We start from the raw sequence: 17,680 nt of genomic DNA on the forward strand, positions 1-17,680 counted from the left end.
TTATTGCAGGGTCGCACAAAATTTGCTTGCGCAGACCACTTACGCATCCGCGATGGAGATTGCTATTATTAGCGAGCCGTACAGAAATCTCTACAGTGGCATTTGGGTCACAAATTCGACTGGTGGAGCGGCGATATAGGCGTGCGGTCATCAAGTCATACAATATAGCATGAGTCAAGCGACTAGTGGCTTTGTGTGGGCAAAAATAAGCGGAATACACTTATCGGAAAGGGGGATCTGGTTCAATTGTAGATCTGACTTTTGTCAGCCCTGCGCTAGCACGTGACATTTCCTCACAAGTTAGCGAGGACTTCAAGCACAGCGACCACCAGGCAATCACCTTTGAACTAAGGACGGGACCACAAGGCAGGAGGCCCGCACCCAGGAAGCCAAAATCCAAAAGGACCCCAGAACGGTCTGCAAAAGCGATGGATGGGCAAACATTCATGGAAGTGTGGCTAGACTTGTTTACCAAAGCAGGCACCCCAACACATAGAGCTCTTCATGTTATACAAAGCATCTGATGCGTCGATGCCTAGGAAATGCTCATTCGCCACTAGAAGACCCAATTATTGGTGGAATAGTGAACCTGCCAGTATTCGATCGATTTGCCACAGAACCGGGCGAACGGCTCAGAAGGCAATAGGTAGGATCGATCAAGGGCAATGCATGCCTATAAGGACGCTCGAGAGAACCTCAAGCTCACCATCCAGCGGAATAAGAGGGAATGTTTTAAGGAGCTCTGTTTGGAAGCAGACATAAATCCGTAGGGAAGCGCCTATAAAACCGTGACAGGACGATTCAGACGCCAATCATCTCCGTAAATCACGTGCCCTATGCTTTTGTTGAAAATAATCCAGGGGTTATATCCCCTGCAAGACGGGGGTGCTGACACCTTCCATTATCCCCTGAATGGCAACAACGATTCCAGGGACCAGGGACGAGCTGCTGGAGATCTGCAATCGAATAGGCGACAGCAAAGTCCTGGGTCTGAACGGCATACCGAATAAGGCCCTTAAACTTGTCGTCAAATGTCAACCGGATATGTTCGCGAAGGTATCTTTCCTGCACCATGGAAGCGGCAGAAGCTGGTGCTGCTGCCTAAGGCAGGCAAACCTCCAAGGGAACCATTGGACTGCCTCCAGGGCCCTCTTGTGCCACAAATGTCAGAGAACATTTTTCCGAACTAATGAAAGCGGGAAAGCTGGTACTGGTACCCAAAAAGGGAGGAGATAAAGCATTCTGCTTAAAAGATTAAAACACAAATTAAATCTTTCAAGATATGCAAATAAAACAACATCATACTTATTTGTCAGGGATAGTGCTGTGGTGCGCCCTTTTTGATGCCACCATCTCCTAAGACGTTGACAGCTGTTATGAGATCAGAGTCTAGTCGGCTGGGATCTTCAGAGTTAACCTGCAGTATTCACGAATAAAAGCAACTCTTCCACCCTGCAGCTGGAAATATCTCTGAGGTCCGCAAAGAATGATTTGCCCAGTGGCCGTAGCCTGACGTAGCTGGGCAATCGCAGAGAAAGTGCATCAGAGTTTCCTTTCCTTCTCCGCAGCTTCGGCAATGCGAGTTGTAGGGTATGCTGAGCTTGGCGGCATTGTCCCCTATGGGCCAGTGTCTCGTGCAGACCGCCGTAATCTTGAATGCATTTGTACGCGTCTGGCACAGGAGCTCTCGTGATTGTATATTATAAGCGGGCCAAATTCTCCTTGACTTGGCACAGCTGGTAAGCATTCGCCATCTAAGGCCCGCGGCTGCTAGGTAGTGCGAGTAAACTCCGCCCCTGACAGCCTCCAATGAAACACCGGCTGTACTCCCCGAAGGGCTCCCACGAGCAGAGCCTCGCCTGGCCAATCCATCAACCCGCTCATTCCCCTCTATGTTCCTATGCCCGGAAACCCACAGCAGGGTGACCTTGAGCGTACCGCCCAGACGATTCAACGTGTCTCTGCACTGCCCCACCAGCCGGGAAGATGTCATCGCTGAGTACAAGGCCTTGATGGCCGCTTGGCTGTCGATCAGAATGGCTATGTTACGCTTGGGGTTCGAATCTCGTTCCAGTAATCGACAGATTCCCAATATAGAAAGCAATTCCGCTTGGAATACACTGGCGAAACCATCCACCGTGTGTATTCGTGAAAACCCCTGCGCTGACTCCATAGGCCATTTTTGATCCATCGGTAAAGAATACTGAGTCATAACCATGCAGTACGCCGCCGGTCTTACACTTTGCCCTGATTGGAAAGTCTACATCAAAGTTTCTCATGAAGTTTAGCTAGCATGTTACATAGTTCGTGGGGAATGCTCAGATTTCAGGTACTTCCTCTAGGATGTTACTGTGGCCAAAGGACTCCGCTACCCAGCATCGGGACTCACGCAGTCTGACGGCACGGCGCGCTGCAAAGTATTTAATGTGGAGGTTTTGGGGGAGGAGATGCAGGAGTACATTGAGAGCATCTGCCAGGCAAAACTGCAGAGTCCCAGTATCACCTGCACACGCGATTCTTTGAATCTTATTGAGCTTCATCCTATTGTAATTTTTGCTTAAAGCCTGCCACCATACAGTAGAGCCATACGGTAAGATTGGACGCACTACGAAGGTGAACATCCAGAGAACCATCTGCCGGCCGGAGATGCCATTTCTTTGCAAAGGTTCTCTTGCAGGCATAGAAGGCTATACAGACCTTCTTAACCCTCAGTTCTATATTCAAACTCCAATTTAGCTTTGGATCCAGGATTACACCCAGATACTTTACCTCTATATCCAACAAGGCAGCTAGGGTATGCCCCTTGTACTGCAACGACCGCTCAACCGTGACAATTACCTCGTGGAGGGCGGTTTCGGTGGATTTTTCTTTGAAGTAGTCGTCCTTAAGTAGATGTCCGGGACGCGTTCTAGGGTCTTCAGCACGAAAGAGGTCAGACTGATTGGTCGAAAGTCCTTCGCAGACTCATGACCGCGCCTGCCTGCTTTCGGTATGAAAACCACGTGTACGCATCTCCAGGACTGTGGTACATATCCTAAAGAGACGTAGCTCCGGTAAATCTCAGCAAGCCACAGCACAACCCCTTCCTGCTGCCTGGAGATTTATATGCAGAAAAACTGTTTATAGGCCAGCCGATCTTATTCTTGGTAATTATCGATTTGATAGTTTCGCACAGCTGAGGTGGCAGCAAGCCCTCCAAGCAAGGTTCTGACTCACAGTCCTCCTCGCTGGCGGGAAAGTGCGTTTGAATCAGTAGCTCCAAGGTTTCCAACTTTTTAAGAAAGGATGGGCTCTTATGTTCCTTGGACAGAATCTTACTGAGCCTTACTCACACCAGATTCGCTGGTGCGTCCGATGTTCTGACAATAGTCCAACCAAGACCGCCTCTTGGCGGTCCTGATGGCCGACTTGTACTTCTTCAGGCAGTCCTAGTATGACTGCCAATATTTGTGCCTGTACCAGATGGTCAGTTTGCTGAGCCTGGAGAGATTTTCACTCCACCACGGTGGCAGTGTGCTTTTAGTAGGGCAGGAGACTTTAAAGGCGTTATCGAATACGTTTTCCAGAGACCCGTTTTTTGACTCCAGTTCATCTGCCGTGCCAATCTTACCAATTTGCGCACCGGAGAGTTTGTTCTTAATTACTTCACCAAACTATCTCTAATCGATCCTCCTGAGGTCCCTGAAGGGTTTGGAGACCTCTCCGGCAAGATCTAGACTGAAAAGTATCCAACTGTGATCCGAGAAGGATGTCTGATCAGATAGTCTCCAGTCCTCCAAGGTGATATCAAGGACCTCCTCCCAATCGTGACAGTTCTCCGAGCTGGGGAAATGGAACGTTGGTGTACTGCCTCTGTTGCACACCGGCAGGTTTGAAGTAATAATAAAATCATAGAATGACTCACCTCTCTCGATGATTTCCGAGCTGCCCCAAAGCGTATGACTTGGATTGGCGTCGCAGCCTATCAACAGGTTGGCCTTCTTTGTTGCTATGTATACATGTTAAGCATGCAAACTTTTTCTCTGGAAACACTAGATACTTAGTCGACACATAAACTCATGGCTTTGTCGGTTACTCACGTAACCTCATACGACAGTCTATTCTTCCAAGGAAATATTTGCCTTTCTAGTAGGACAGCAGAAAGCCATAAAATCTGCGGTGGGTAATTCCTCTTACAAGAAAGATAACTTTTTGGTAAAAAACCTTTTGAAAAATGGAAAACCATTACGTATATTGGATTTACCTAGAACCAAACGATGTGAGATAATTATTTTCCATTTTTATGTTGCTTTGAAGACGGATACACCTAGGCAAGTATCTAAACGAAACATTTCCCACCAAATAAGGCCACATACTCCTGACAACTGTAAAATTCGCAGCCCATTCTCCAGGAACATCACTACATTCTCTATTTATATTTTCTCTTAAAATATATCACTTCCCCGTAAAAAGGACATGAGTCTTCCTATTTCGTCCTGGTATCAAATCCTACAAGACCAATAGACAAGTTGTAGGTACAAGCAAAAGGACTTTGAACTGAATTTTTTAAATAGAGATAAAGTTGAAGGATGTGAGTATTATATGAATAAATAAACGGCACATGCACGACATGTACATACAGTTGGGATATAAAGTCAGTTTTATCCTTGTCTCCTTGTCTCCTTGTTTTATTCAAACATCTGTCCATGGCCTTCTACGACTCTAATGAGATTTGATATAAAGTGAGTAGGAACATAAGACTCCACTTACCTCGCATCCTGAGAGACTAATATTTTTCAGGTTAAGCCGATAGACGCCGTTCCTAAAAAGAAAGGAGTAAAAAAAAATTTTCATTTTGTCGAGACATGAAAAGGAGGAAAAACGAATTTTAGAGAGATCGGGGTGACATGTTGAGTTTTTCTTCGTTAATGTCGTAAGGGTAAATGAATACATATGAATAGGAGTAAAAGGATCTACTTTTGATATAAAAGATCAACTAAGTAAGATAAATATAATTTTTCAGGAATATCTACGAGCGTAGTATCCAGTTAGCAACAGCTCAAAGCAGCGGATTTGTTTTTATAAAAATGTTTCATTCAGCATTCAAGGTATTCTTAGCAAAATAACCCGCATCATCTCATTATGCAAAGGTTCAGATTGACTTTTTTGTGAAGTTAGATGGCGAATTTTTTTCATACACGTATGTATGTTTTGAGATAAAAATAACGTAAATGGTCTGACCTTTGTCGCCACCCCATTTTGCTTCTGTGAATTTGTTTCATTGAATCTCGTAATTAGATCAGAAAGATACTGAAGGAGGACTTTTTAGCTTTTCATTCATTTAACTAATCTTTCTATTTAAAAACAAGATGCTTTCGTTGTTAGGGATTACTTGCTAGCAATAATTCTACTTTGCGATCCGTAGGACTAAGTCTCGTATTTATGCCTCATTAATGATATAATGAACGTTTCAAATTGAAAATCAAGCGCAACGTCGTTTGTCCTATACGGTTCCGCATGTTAGCCGGCCATCAAAGACAATGAACGCCACCTCCCGATAATAGAGATGAAGATGTGGTACTAGACCATTAGAATTATTCGTTACGAACGATTATATCTTTGCACCTATTATGGAGTGGTTGCGGGAGAGAGGTCTTTGAGGGGAAGTTATGCTGATGGCATCTCGTAAAATAAGCATCAAGGTCGAAATAGCGATGGCTTCATACATTAAATGATTTGAAAATCTTTCAACTTCACCCGGACCAAACTTACGACTGCGGGAAATGACGAACACGGTCTAGACGAGACGACCCTGTTACCGAACCAGGCAAAGGCTAAAAAAGAAAAAATCATTCTTTGATGATGCTCTTATCTGCACCTTTTATGGGAAGGTCAGGCTCTAATAAACAACTTATGCTTGAAATAAGACTAGAATTCAAGAAGAAACTTTGCCAACTTACATAGACAGTTCATAAACTGTAGTCTAGTATGAAATATAATGCTGCAACATGAACTTTGGCAAACCACTTTCGCAACTTGGAAAAATTCACTCGAGCACTTCAACCAACAGAAACGACCTTGGAAGAATTGGTTACCGATTATCATTTATAGCTTACGATATCTTCGAAATACAACACATTCCCTAATCCTCTCGAAGTTCTGCTGATAAGCGGTTAAATAATAGGCTTTTGGCAAGAATAGGTTGCTAGACGAGGAAACTAAGAGGATGAACCGCGAAACGAAAAAGAGGGACAAGGGACATGTTTTCGAGGCTACCATTAATTCCGAAACAACTGGTCCCAAGCCCCATCGGTCACCCTGTTCCATGCAAGAAATCATACAGACCCTTCTTTCTGTCCAGCTGAGCTGTCAATAAGGAGGAATGCCCACTCTTCACTGTAAAGGAACTATATGCGGTCTTGTCCATGAAGGACAAAAAGGCACCAGGTCCAGATGATATCATCAGCGAAGTCTTGAAACTTGTATGTACGTAAATACTAGCCAAACCTGCTATGCACCTAACGCATGTTGGGCGAGTGTGTTTTCCTCTGCTGGATAGTTGCGAGACTTGTGCTGACAAGCAAGGCAAAAGCGACTCCAAGGCGCGTCGTTTCAGTATGTTGGACACAGCGGGAAAGCTGCTGGAGAAGCCCATCAAACCAAGATTAACTGACGCAACACGTGCTACGGGAGACTACTCACCAAACCAACATGGTTTCAGAGCGAGGCGATCCACAACTGATGCGATTAAGGAGCTGATCCATGCGATGAAACTGGCTGAGGCGCGCAGTCGTCACAGTAGGCGATTAGTGCTCCTTGTGACCATACCCGTAAGAAACGCCTTCAATTCTGCGATGCGGTGCCACATACTTGAGGCACCGGAAAATCGTTTCCATATGACATACTACTTTTTGCGGTTGTTGAGGGTTTATTTAAAGGACTACTCTACGAAACCCGGAAAAGAAAGTGCAGAATGAAGGTCACATCGGGCGTGGTTCGGGGATCTATCCTTGGCCCGCACCTTTGGAACGCCTTATATGATAGTCTTCTACGACTCAAAATGACTGATGAATGGCATCTGGTCGGATACGCGAGTGGTGTTGCGGCTCTGGTTATCACGGTCAGCAGATAAGTAACCCCAGCGTACACTGAGAATGGTGATACAAAAAATAAGCAGATGGATGGCTGAACATGGGTTCTTCCTAGCTCTAAAGAACATCGAAGTCATTGCCCCACAGTCCTCCCTATTCAGGTTGGTGGAAGCATGATCTTGTTGAAGCTGGCGGTGAAATATCTCGGCAACATGACAGACACGAATATGAACTTCTTCGAGCAAATTCGCAAAATAGTTCCGATTTGCCGGCTAATGTTCAATGTCGGAGGTCCCTTGTCAAGCAGACGACACTTGCTGATTGGAGCGATTCAGTCCGTCCCTTTTTACGGTTCCGAACTATTGGCTAACTCACTCAGTAAGGAAATGTAAGTATAAAGACAAGTAGCTGTGCCATTTGCATCCGCAAATCGTACCGTCTTGGAGCCAACAAAAATGGTGATATCAGGAGTAATTCCGATGTTTCTCCATACTGTCGAGCGGAGGTTTATATACCTCAGAGAAGGAGAGGGGAATAATAATAAGCCATCGCTTGTGAAGAGAGAGAGAGCCTACTCTCTACGCATGGCAGCAATCTTGAGAAAGAGAGTCGAGAGGAAGATGGACCGCGCATCTCATCAAAGACGTTCGGCCATGTTTCAATCAAGATCATGGTTGCATTGACTATTACCTAACCTGGCCGGTCAACCGGTTAGGGGGTATTTTTAATCCTACGTGCACACAATCGGAAAATCATGGTCACCCGATTGCATTTATTGCAAGGATGTGGGGTGAATGATGCCTACCAGCCCATTTTCTTCCGCAGAAGGGTGTCAAACGTCCCCGGACATCATAATTGAGGTCATGTTATAAAACGAGGACACGTGGAGCTGAGTAGCGCGTTAGGCTCAAGGTATTCTTAAGGTGAAAAAAAGGGAGTTAGATGGGAGAGATACCTGGACCATGGGGTTTTGTTCCTACACTGAATGGCTCCAGATTAGAGTCCTAGATGCTTCTGGGAGTTGTTTTAGCCGGTAGTCTGTTTGAGAAAGGAGTTCGGCACTTTATGCGTAAATGTATTTCACCTTCTTATCGGAAAAAGGCCATATAGGCGAGGAGCCATGTCAGACCTAGGCGTCTCAGCATGTAGATGAGTTAAAATTTACCGGACGTTCACGTTTAACTCAGCTTTAACGTCTTTTACCTGGGTAGATATATTAAACAACTCAACGTGTGATCAAGCTCTAAACACCTTTTGCAATATCCTGTTCGATTTGCTCACCTGTTATATCCCTTCTTTCCCTGCTTGCCCATGTTTGACCCCAAACATGCATTGCGGAAGAAGTTTCGGGCTTCTGAGAATGACGCCGTCCTTGCTGACTTTAAGGGCATGCACTCTACCGTGACGTCAACGATTAAAAAAGTGCATAAAGGGTACTTATTGAGCGTCGATGCCGCTTTTGCCCGCGGTAACTTCAAATCCTTTTGGTCTACCACTAATCTAATTTTCGTAATCCCACTCAATTTTTCCCTTCATCTATCAGTTTTGCTGACTCCACTGCCAACTCCCCACAACAATCCTGCGACCATCTCTGCCTCTACTTCTCGTCCGTGCTTTCTCTCTCGACCCCTCCACGCTCCACGCCTCTTCTAACGGCAGACTGCTCCGAATCTCTGGTCATTCCTCACCTTATGCCTTCCTTGGTTGAGTTCCTCATTGGTAACCTTGCCCCGATGGCCTTGCTAACCTCTTCTTTGCTAACTGTAGAAAACACATTTCCCTCCCCCTCAATATATCCACAACAAAATTTCAGAAAAATGCTACTTTCCCCATCCCTGGAAAAAGGCCCTTATCATCTGTATCTTCAGGAGAGGGTGGACCCTTTTCTTGCCACCCCATCTCTCTTCTCTCTTCTTGCTCAACGACTCGTTGATCGCCCACTTCGGTCACCTCATTGTCAAAGAGCAGCATGGTTTCGTGAAACATAGACCTAGGGCTTCAAACCTTCTAGCCTTTACCAACTTCGTTGCTAAATGTTTTAGTCCACGACAGGAGATACATGCTATTTATACTGATTTCTTAAAAGCCTTTGATACCGTTGACCACAATATTCTCCTCTCTAAATTTTCATTACTCAAATTCCCTCTCTCAATCATCTCCTGGCGTTCCTTCTATCTCTCATGCCGTTCCTGCAAAGTTTCTTTTCACGGTTACTCATCTCGCTCCTTCTCTCCTTCCTCTGGTATTCCCCAAGGCTCTATACTTGGCCCGCTACTCTTCCAGTTTTTTTATCAATTACTTCGCCTCCAGCCTTGCCTGTCTGTGTTTGCGTTATGCAGATGACCGTAAATTATTTGCCTCTGTTTCATTTTCGCTGGACTGAGGTCTCTTGCAGTCCAACCTTGATAATCTGGTCCGTTTTTTGTTCGGTCAACAAGCTGATTTAACCCTCCCTAACATCCTTTTCCTATTCTCTTAGTGGACAACCCCTTTTACCTCCTCGACCTCCTTCCAAGACCTGGGTGTAATATTCGACGACAAACATTGTTTCGATTCCCACTTCGTTGACATCATCAACAGAGCTTCCAAAATGAATTGTTTTATCCTACGTTTCTCTTCCGACTCTACCTCAATTCACCCCCTACTTAACACTCTTCAATTCCCTTCTCAGAAACATCGTTGAATATTCCTGTGTAGTCTGGTCCCCCTTCCGCATCCGTGACTGTCGCGCTACTGAAGTTGTACAACGCAAATTCACCCGGACCCTCTTTTATAAAAGGAAACTTCCACGGGTTGACTATCCATCACGATTCGGCACCCTCAATCGGGTATGCCAATAAATGAATTCGGGCCATCCACTCTTTCTACTACTAGAGTAGGAATGATAGCATCTAGACCTGGAAATTTTTATCACTTGAGCCAGGGAATCGCCTGGTATTTGCACACCAGTCTCTGGGCTCAGAGCTGTATATGCCTACTATTCATGAGCTGTAATTTCAGACGCTTCCTAGGATCTACTTCAACCTAATAGTTTTCCGTTTTCCCATCGTTTTCTGTGTACCTTGTGCATTGTAAATGAAGGTTACTCAGCTGTCAGCTATGTTCTTTGACAAGGATCCGTTTCAAATTGAAGGTCCCCTCAAGCAATTTAGGTAGACGTCTCCATGATAATCGCTTAGGCGACCTGATTCCTTTTTTTAGAGCTGTTTGACCCTTTCTGTAAAGGTTCTACCCAACAATTGAATGAGATTTCAGACCTTGGGTTAGGATTATCTTAGTTGTACCTTAGTCATGCTGTCCTATGATAAATCACCGGGAACGAAATTCAGATCACAAGATCCGAAAGGATTTTTTTAGTCCCTTCAAATTACTGTACATATTATTAATGTTATGGCATTTCCTATTTTTTACGGATGACCAAAAGGTCTCTGTTCTGCTGCTTCAAGTATTCAGTTTGGAGACTCCTTACATGAACTGCCAAACGACCTTATCAAGCTTCATTTTCTCAACTTCTTCAAAACTCAACTTCAACCCGATTCTCCCTTACAAAAACCAGCATTGAAATTCTTGCCTACTGAAAACTAACTCAAGGGGATTTCAAGCTTAAGTATGAACGTCCTCTTTATTCCCGGAAAATAAATCTCAATGCAGATTTAAGCTAATGAGGAAGGATATACTTACATAGCCCCGACAAACAGCGAGTCCCGATCTTCGTCCAGCAGGAATGTGCGGTAGTATAGTTGGCCACATGTGAATTCGCGGACATGGTCTGAAAATAGACAAAAAGATACACAACTTAGTAGTTGCTGAGATATTTGTGGTTTCTTCTTAAAATAAAAAAGGATATTTTTCTGAGGCACCTTTCCCACAGTCAGTAGACGAACCTTGCCATATTCGTTGAAGGAAATAGGGGAACGGTCCCAGTTTGCAGTCCAACTGTTAGAAAGATGAACGCATATATTTGTACCTGTAATTCCTGAATGAATTGAATGCATAATCAGGGGATTTCCATTTCGACATAGATTAGTAATTCTAATTGGTCCTTAAGCAAGCAATAACAACTGGTTCCTACTTAATTCCGTGAAGCCGTTAAATTCCCAACTGCAATTTAAGCCTTACTTACATCAATATCTTTATTGTCCCGAAATTTCCCGACAAAGAATCTTTTATTTTCAACGAATTATCAAAACGGCACTTAGCATTTTCCCTGACAACATACTTAGCAATTTGCAATTGAAATTTGCATAAAACCATTGGACATTTGTAACAACAAAACCTTTATTAGCTACTAAGACTCTCACTAATCTTATTAGCCATTCAAATTGTTCCCATGGAAATTCCTTCAATTTGTGCGAAGGAGCTAGAAGAGGAATTTGAGGTCAGAACTCCTTTGCGGTTCGATACTGTTCCCAGGAACATGGCAACCGACGTACGGAGTTCGGGAGCGAGGTGATGTGACCAATAAAACCTAAGCCGGGTCGTACTTTGTCCCAACGACAACAATCCGCCAGTGAATTTGCTCTCTCGAGTTGACAAGTTTCAAGCAGGATTAAATTTCTTGATTTGTGGTTTAGCATCTCGTCTCCGTTCAAGGATATGTACTTCAATTTGCAATTAGTGTGACAGCACGACAAGTCACTGTCATACTCGCTGAAATTTCAGAGAATGTTTTTCGCAACATTGAACAGGAGATATCTTGGCAACTTCCGCGTGTAGAGCATAAGCTGGAAACATCCTTTGCTCAATTTTCATCCCTCAATTGGCCCTAACTTTCAAGGGTACCGTCAATCAAATGTAATTCGTCGCTACACAAATAAAATTAAATGTAATTAGATTCTGCAAATTGTAGCGGAAGTTTGGCGTGTATCACCGGGATCATTGCTGTTGTTGTTGATGTAATAGTCGTCACTGCTATCAATTTTGCTGTCTCATACCACCCCGTTGAATGCTGAATCGAATTTATTTTGGATGGATAAAAGTACAGTACATGGTAGACGAGAATTTACACCCTCAGAGCTTCCCTCATGGGGAAAATAAAAACAGGAATTTAAATTGCAAAATTTGGTCCAGACGAGGTTTTGGTAGAAAAGGAGCTGAGAATCTCAGATATGAATAATGAAAGTAACCAAGTAACTGGACCACCCCATTACGTAGAAATCTCTTCTTCTTTTTCTCAAATCGTCACCTCGTTCAGAAGTGACACCTGAAGCTAAGCAGTAATCAAAATCCCAAGTCAAGGTGTGCCGAAGGCTGAATGATCACAGGGGTTAAGACATGGCCAAGAACGGTCAACTCTGGCTACCAGGCGACCCCCAGTTTCAACTAGCCTTTTTTCGACAAAAAGTAGCTCTACCAAGATAGACCTATTTTCTCCGGTAAAATAAAAAACCTAAAGCACGAAAGAACAACACTTCGATCACGACGATCCAACCCAGAGCGAAGGAGCAACACTGACCTCATCGATAGAGAACCTAAGTCTAGACTCAGATTCAGTCGGCGCCACCAGCTGAGGCTAAAGTCTTGCTTACGGGTAAGCATCTGCCTTCGGGCAGCAAACAGCCACTGAGCAAATGGCTTTCAAGACCGCCTCCGGCAAAACACAAAGGATCGTCTGGAGCATCTCCGGTTGAGGGCAAACCAGAGCGACAAAGATTCGACGATTCCAACTCTTCGGCTCAAACGGCTACAAAGAGGGCTCGACCAACAACGGCCAAGCCTTCATTTACAACCAAGGTTATGAAAGCCGATGGATGAGCTTTCTGTGAAGACACCAACCTATCCAGTTACAATAACATAGTTTAGGATGAAATTCCTCCAAGCTGTAAGGACTGCATCCTCGCAAGGGATTATATCACGCTCTAAGTCGGTAGGTGTATATCGTAGAATGTTACGGATGAACTTTGCCGACAAAAGCACAAACAAGTGGCTTATACAGTACTCCACCACCATCAATGATGTGTGGGAGGGTCCACGACTGACCCTGAAGAAGGTTTCCAAGCTACCATCGTTTAAAAAGTGCTTCTTCTGGCTTACAGAAGAGGAGCGTAATGATGATGAGGTCTTGGAACAACTTGGAGTCCAGAATAACCTCAAAACCACCACCTGGATGTTTTTAGGCAGCAAATCAGAAGGGAAAGCCGCCGATAGGCCGGGAACTTTCTTCACTATCATACCTGAAGCGAATATTAAGAAGATTCAGGAACAAACAGCCTACCGGTGCTACCACAGTCGTGGGACCGTCACATTACAAGTGTCGACGCCTACAACCACCGAAGGGGACGTCCAGCACAACATCTTCACCTGAATCGTAGATGAAGTGACATATCTCTCATATAAAGCAACAAGGAAAACTGCCCTTCTTCAATCAAGCGCTAAACGCCCTAAGTAGCAAGCTGGCCATTGGTGGAACACCAGTTTATAAACTTCCGCCGGGATACCATCAAGACCCGGTGCCTTCTTGTTTTCAATAGTGAGAACCGCTTCTTCGACCTCTCTCATTGTGAAAAGGGGGCAATCCTCGACGCTTTCCGCGCTATTGACATTAACCCGTACAGGTTGTCTGAGGAACAATGCCGTACAGTTGCTATGGCTCCTGGAGAACACAAGGGTCTTCGCGTAAGCATTTGCGGGCACAGTATGCTTCCACCAAAACGGCTTCATTGATGACGCAGATTCGGAGGCTCGAAGCTTTCCTAAATCCACCCCCATTCATTTGAAGGTGAAAGGGAAAACAACCAACGAAGCATATAGGCTTGATACGATTGGAAAGTGAAAAGGCGGCCAATCATGCGTCCATCTGGAAATTCCTTGACAAACTTCCGGAGGCTCTAATCCCTGCCAGATCATATGGTTTCCATATTCGGCTTTGAGAAGGCATACTCCGTCGTAATCACCAAAAGAGAACAAAGGTTGATAAATGGCTGGGAGTATTTTGGAATTACAGACTTAATAATCTTCACCGACGGGGCGACAGGGGCATTCTCGAGAAATCCGATAATGAACATGGGTCGATCTTTCGGAAAAATTATGACCATATTCCATGCAGAGGTGTTCGCCATTTCATTGGCAACAGAAGAAGGCTTGCGGCAAAAATGGAGGGCTCGCATCATTCAAATCTGTTCCGAGAGTCGGACAGCATTATCAGCATTAAACAGCAACGACATATCAAGCCAGTTGATGTGGAGTTGTAATCAGGTGCTGCTGAAACTTGGCCAATGGAACGAAACATTTCTAATGTGGGTGCCACGCCACTCAAACATCGTTGGTAATGAGTAAGCTGACAAAATGGCTCGCCAAGGTTCAGTATCCACAATTGTGGGGCCAGAACCAGCTTTAGGCATCCAGATGGCCGGATGCCTAAAGTTGCTCCTGGCCCCATTGCCAAGTCTACTTTGAAGGAGAAATTGCAAGGACTGACGCAGCCGAATGGTGAAAATTTCAACTTCTGTCGCAGGCGAAAATTTCTGCGGGCCTAGAGTGGCTTTTTTGTTGTCCCTTAAGAAGTGAAACATGAAAACCCTAGTAAGGCTTTTAAGGGGATACTGCTCCTTAAACTACCAGATGGGAAATGGGGGAGGCGGGCATATGCAATATGCAGCCAATATGAGGATGAGAAAGAGACGGCCCTACGCTTCGTATGCAGCTGCCCAGACTCCTCAGACCTCAGACGAAAATATTTCGGCAAGGCTTTCTTCAACGAAGGGTCTGGGCATTCCCTGCCTCTGAAGAATGCTCCCAGATTTGCGAAAGTCTGCCGTAGGCGAGAGGCCGTTAGTCTGAATGTTTGGCACTGTGGCTCCTCCCATTCAACTAAACTAACTAGCACGTTACGCCTTCCGCGTCGCCGGCCAAAAACCAGCTTCCATAATGGAACAAAGTGAAAATCTGACCATGACTGTTCAGTCCGTGGCTAATAAATAAATTGAATAAAGCTTCCCCAAAAATGGAAAAGGACGACATGGCAGAAGGAAAGAGGAGAACCACAGCCTAAGTCCTGCCTGCCGCAACCTTCTTCTTGAGCTCTACCAGAAAAGGGGGAAGAAAAAGAAACTGGTGATCTAGACCCCGAACTACGGACTGAAAGAGTGGGTGCTTCACTCATAAATGATTCTATCGCTGTGGGCAGCTATAATCTGCTCAATGTTCACTTAGGGTTCTATTGCGTGGTGATTTGCGCTAAATACGGAGTATAATAGAAACAAGCTCAACAACATACAGGAGACCACGTGTTCGGGCATTATAGGGACTATCCGGTCTCGCCTCATGTATAACGGACATCCTCAAACCAATGCTCTCTGGATTCGGGAAAACATACAGCCAGAGCAACATCTTGGACCTGCCACCAAGAAGGATTTGGGTATTTTCAACGTGGGGTTCATAAGAAACTGCGCTGTAGGCGCCCCAATCAGGGCGGAGTGGCAGATCGATGATGTGTTAAATGATTATAACACCGTACTTCTAACTGACGGATGAAAAAAGAAGACGAAGAAGACCCTGCGATGGGTGATGGCGTACGTAAGGACGCCAGACAGCTTTTAGGGATATCGCATTGGTGGACCTCGGCATAAAACCAGGGTGTCTGAAGTTCCTTACTAATGCAGGCCTAGACCGGATACTGGTTGCGCCGTTGATGATGATGATCAAAAAAGGACTCTAGACTTAGAGCGGAAGTCTTCTCGAATATAGACTGACTATCTGAATGGGACAATCTTGCAGGATATGCCAGCATGGAAGATACCAGGAATACAGTAGGATTGTCAGCAGACTAGGTACGATCCGAATTTTCAGTAAAATATAAGTATTTTGGCCGACAGTCAAGCCTTTATCAAAGGTTTAGTAACAGTAATGACATCCTCTTCTTAAAGTCCCAGAAATTGTAATATATAGAGGAACAAGCCAGAAGGAGTTCCACTCTCGACTGCCCCCCAACGAGCTAAATCTCTCTACTGACATGCTAGTTCCTGGCTCCAGATAGAGTATGCCTACCACATGTACTAAATTCAGAAAGATTTAGACCTTTTATGATAAAACTCGGACAAAGGCACTTTGGGTTGGATACATGTGAATGCTGGCGCTTTGCCCGATAATCCGTCAGACTTGGCACATCCGATAATACGCAACGCCAAAGTTGTTGGAAAAGGTTAAGACATCCATGCACATCCTTTGCGATTACCCAGCTTTCGCTAAAGTCAGGCAAAGGACACTAGATTTACAGTATGAATACTTCAAAGAAATCTTTAACCGTACGATAAGAGAGTTACTGCCTGTTGTTTAACTTTCGGCCTGGTTCAAAGATTTAGAGCCCGCCATGTTTTATTTCTACCGTCTGGTATGTGTACCTTCAAAGTGGCACACATTTCACATACTTCGTGAAGTGGCCACTTTTTTCTATATAACCTTCGGCGAAAGTTTTGCAGAAGGGACCCATGATAAACCAAGTTACGGGAATTTGGCCTGCTTATTATGGCTAGAACTTAGATTCTGGGTGGTACCCATAAAGTCAAGACCCCAGTAATCACAGTGTCAAAAAAATTGGGATCCCCATTTATAATCTCCAACATATCCTCCGCACTCTCCAGCCGAAGCTGTTTTTGACCAATTGGCAGCCACTTTGGCACAGCCTTTATTAAGATCTTCCAGCGCACCAAAATCTTAATAAAAATATATTAAAGAAGTCCTAAACTAATGCTCGTCAGTCGCAAACTTTCTGTCTGTTATTCAACGATTCTGCATTACCGGGGTTTTTACGACAATAGTGACAACAATATTACTGAATACAAGGGGTTACTTCACTCAGCACTGATTAGCAGCTAATTTTAAAGTGAGAAGATCAATCCCTTATCGTAGTTTCCATTGCTTCATCCCCAAACCTCTGTTCAATTTTTGTCGATAAAATACGATCCAAAAACGCTGTCCAACTCTTTAAGCCATCCCGCATAAAACAAAAATCCGAAGACACTTGTACGCCCTTATCAGTGGGATGGCGGTGATTGAGTATTGCAGTAGCCATCAAGAAATTTGGGCATATACACAGGATATCCCCTTAAAGTATCACCGCTGGAAAGAGGTTCGTCTGGTCAATGATAATTGTGGTCAGCATAGTGTTGACATCAACTCCATATGATAATAAAAGGAGTCGCATTCTGGTTTCGCTCTGTTACGGCCAATTCATAGCATAGTAATGGAACTACACTCTTGAATTGCTGAGCCACAGGACTCAAGTATGTGGATAAAATCCTTTGTAGGGAAACTGTGAACCTACCATATGTGGGCTAAATACAAATTACTCTGAGCCCCTCCATGCTATGCACAAGACCTGGCTATTGAAATGAACTTCATGGGGATTGTGACAAATGCCTGCTGTTGCGTTTTTAGGGATACTATTCACCACAACACGATTGAGATTTAGATGTTTTCGTTATAAAGAATAAAATCGCGGGCTGTGCTCTTTGAATTATAGATGTGTTTTAGGACGAACTTTTTTCATCCCAGAAAAGATTACGTTTTAGGGTCCTTTAAAGATTTTGTGTTAGTCGCTGACTCTGCCTGTTTTAAAAACCACTACCGGTCTCTCCAAACCCAGCCCCCCCCCCCCCCCCTTGCGGGGGTAT

General features: G+C 44.5%; 1 protein-coding gene across 3 annotated transcripts in view; it reads right to left on the reverse strand.

Moving 5' to 3' along the window:
- Positions 1-17,680, reverse strand: part of LOC119658193 (semaphorin-2A) — a 494,571-nt gene that overhangs the window by 94,356 nt on the left and 382,535 nt on the right. For all 3 annotated transcript variants that reach the window (XM_038065472.1, XM_038065462.1, XM_038065468.1), the window contains 2 exons: positions 10,752-10,839; positions 4,750-4,801 (listed from right to left, as the gene is read on the reverse strand). In XM_038065472.1, the coding sequence (XP_037921400.1) occupies positions 4,750-4,801; positions 10,752-10,839 (140 nt within the window). The remainder of the gene's footprint in view (positions 1-4,749; positions 4,802-10,751; positions 10,840-17,680) is intronic.

Source organism: Hermetia illucens, chromosome 1, assembly GCF_905115235.1.
Source record: "Hermetia illucens chromosome 1, iHerIll2.2.curated.20191125, whole genome shotgun sequence".
NCBI classification, from domain to species: Eukaryota; Metazoa; Arthropoda; class Insecta; order Diptera; family Stratiomyidae; genus Hermetia; species Hermetia illucens.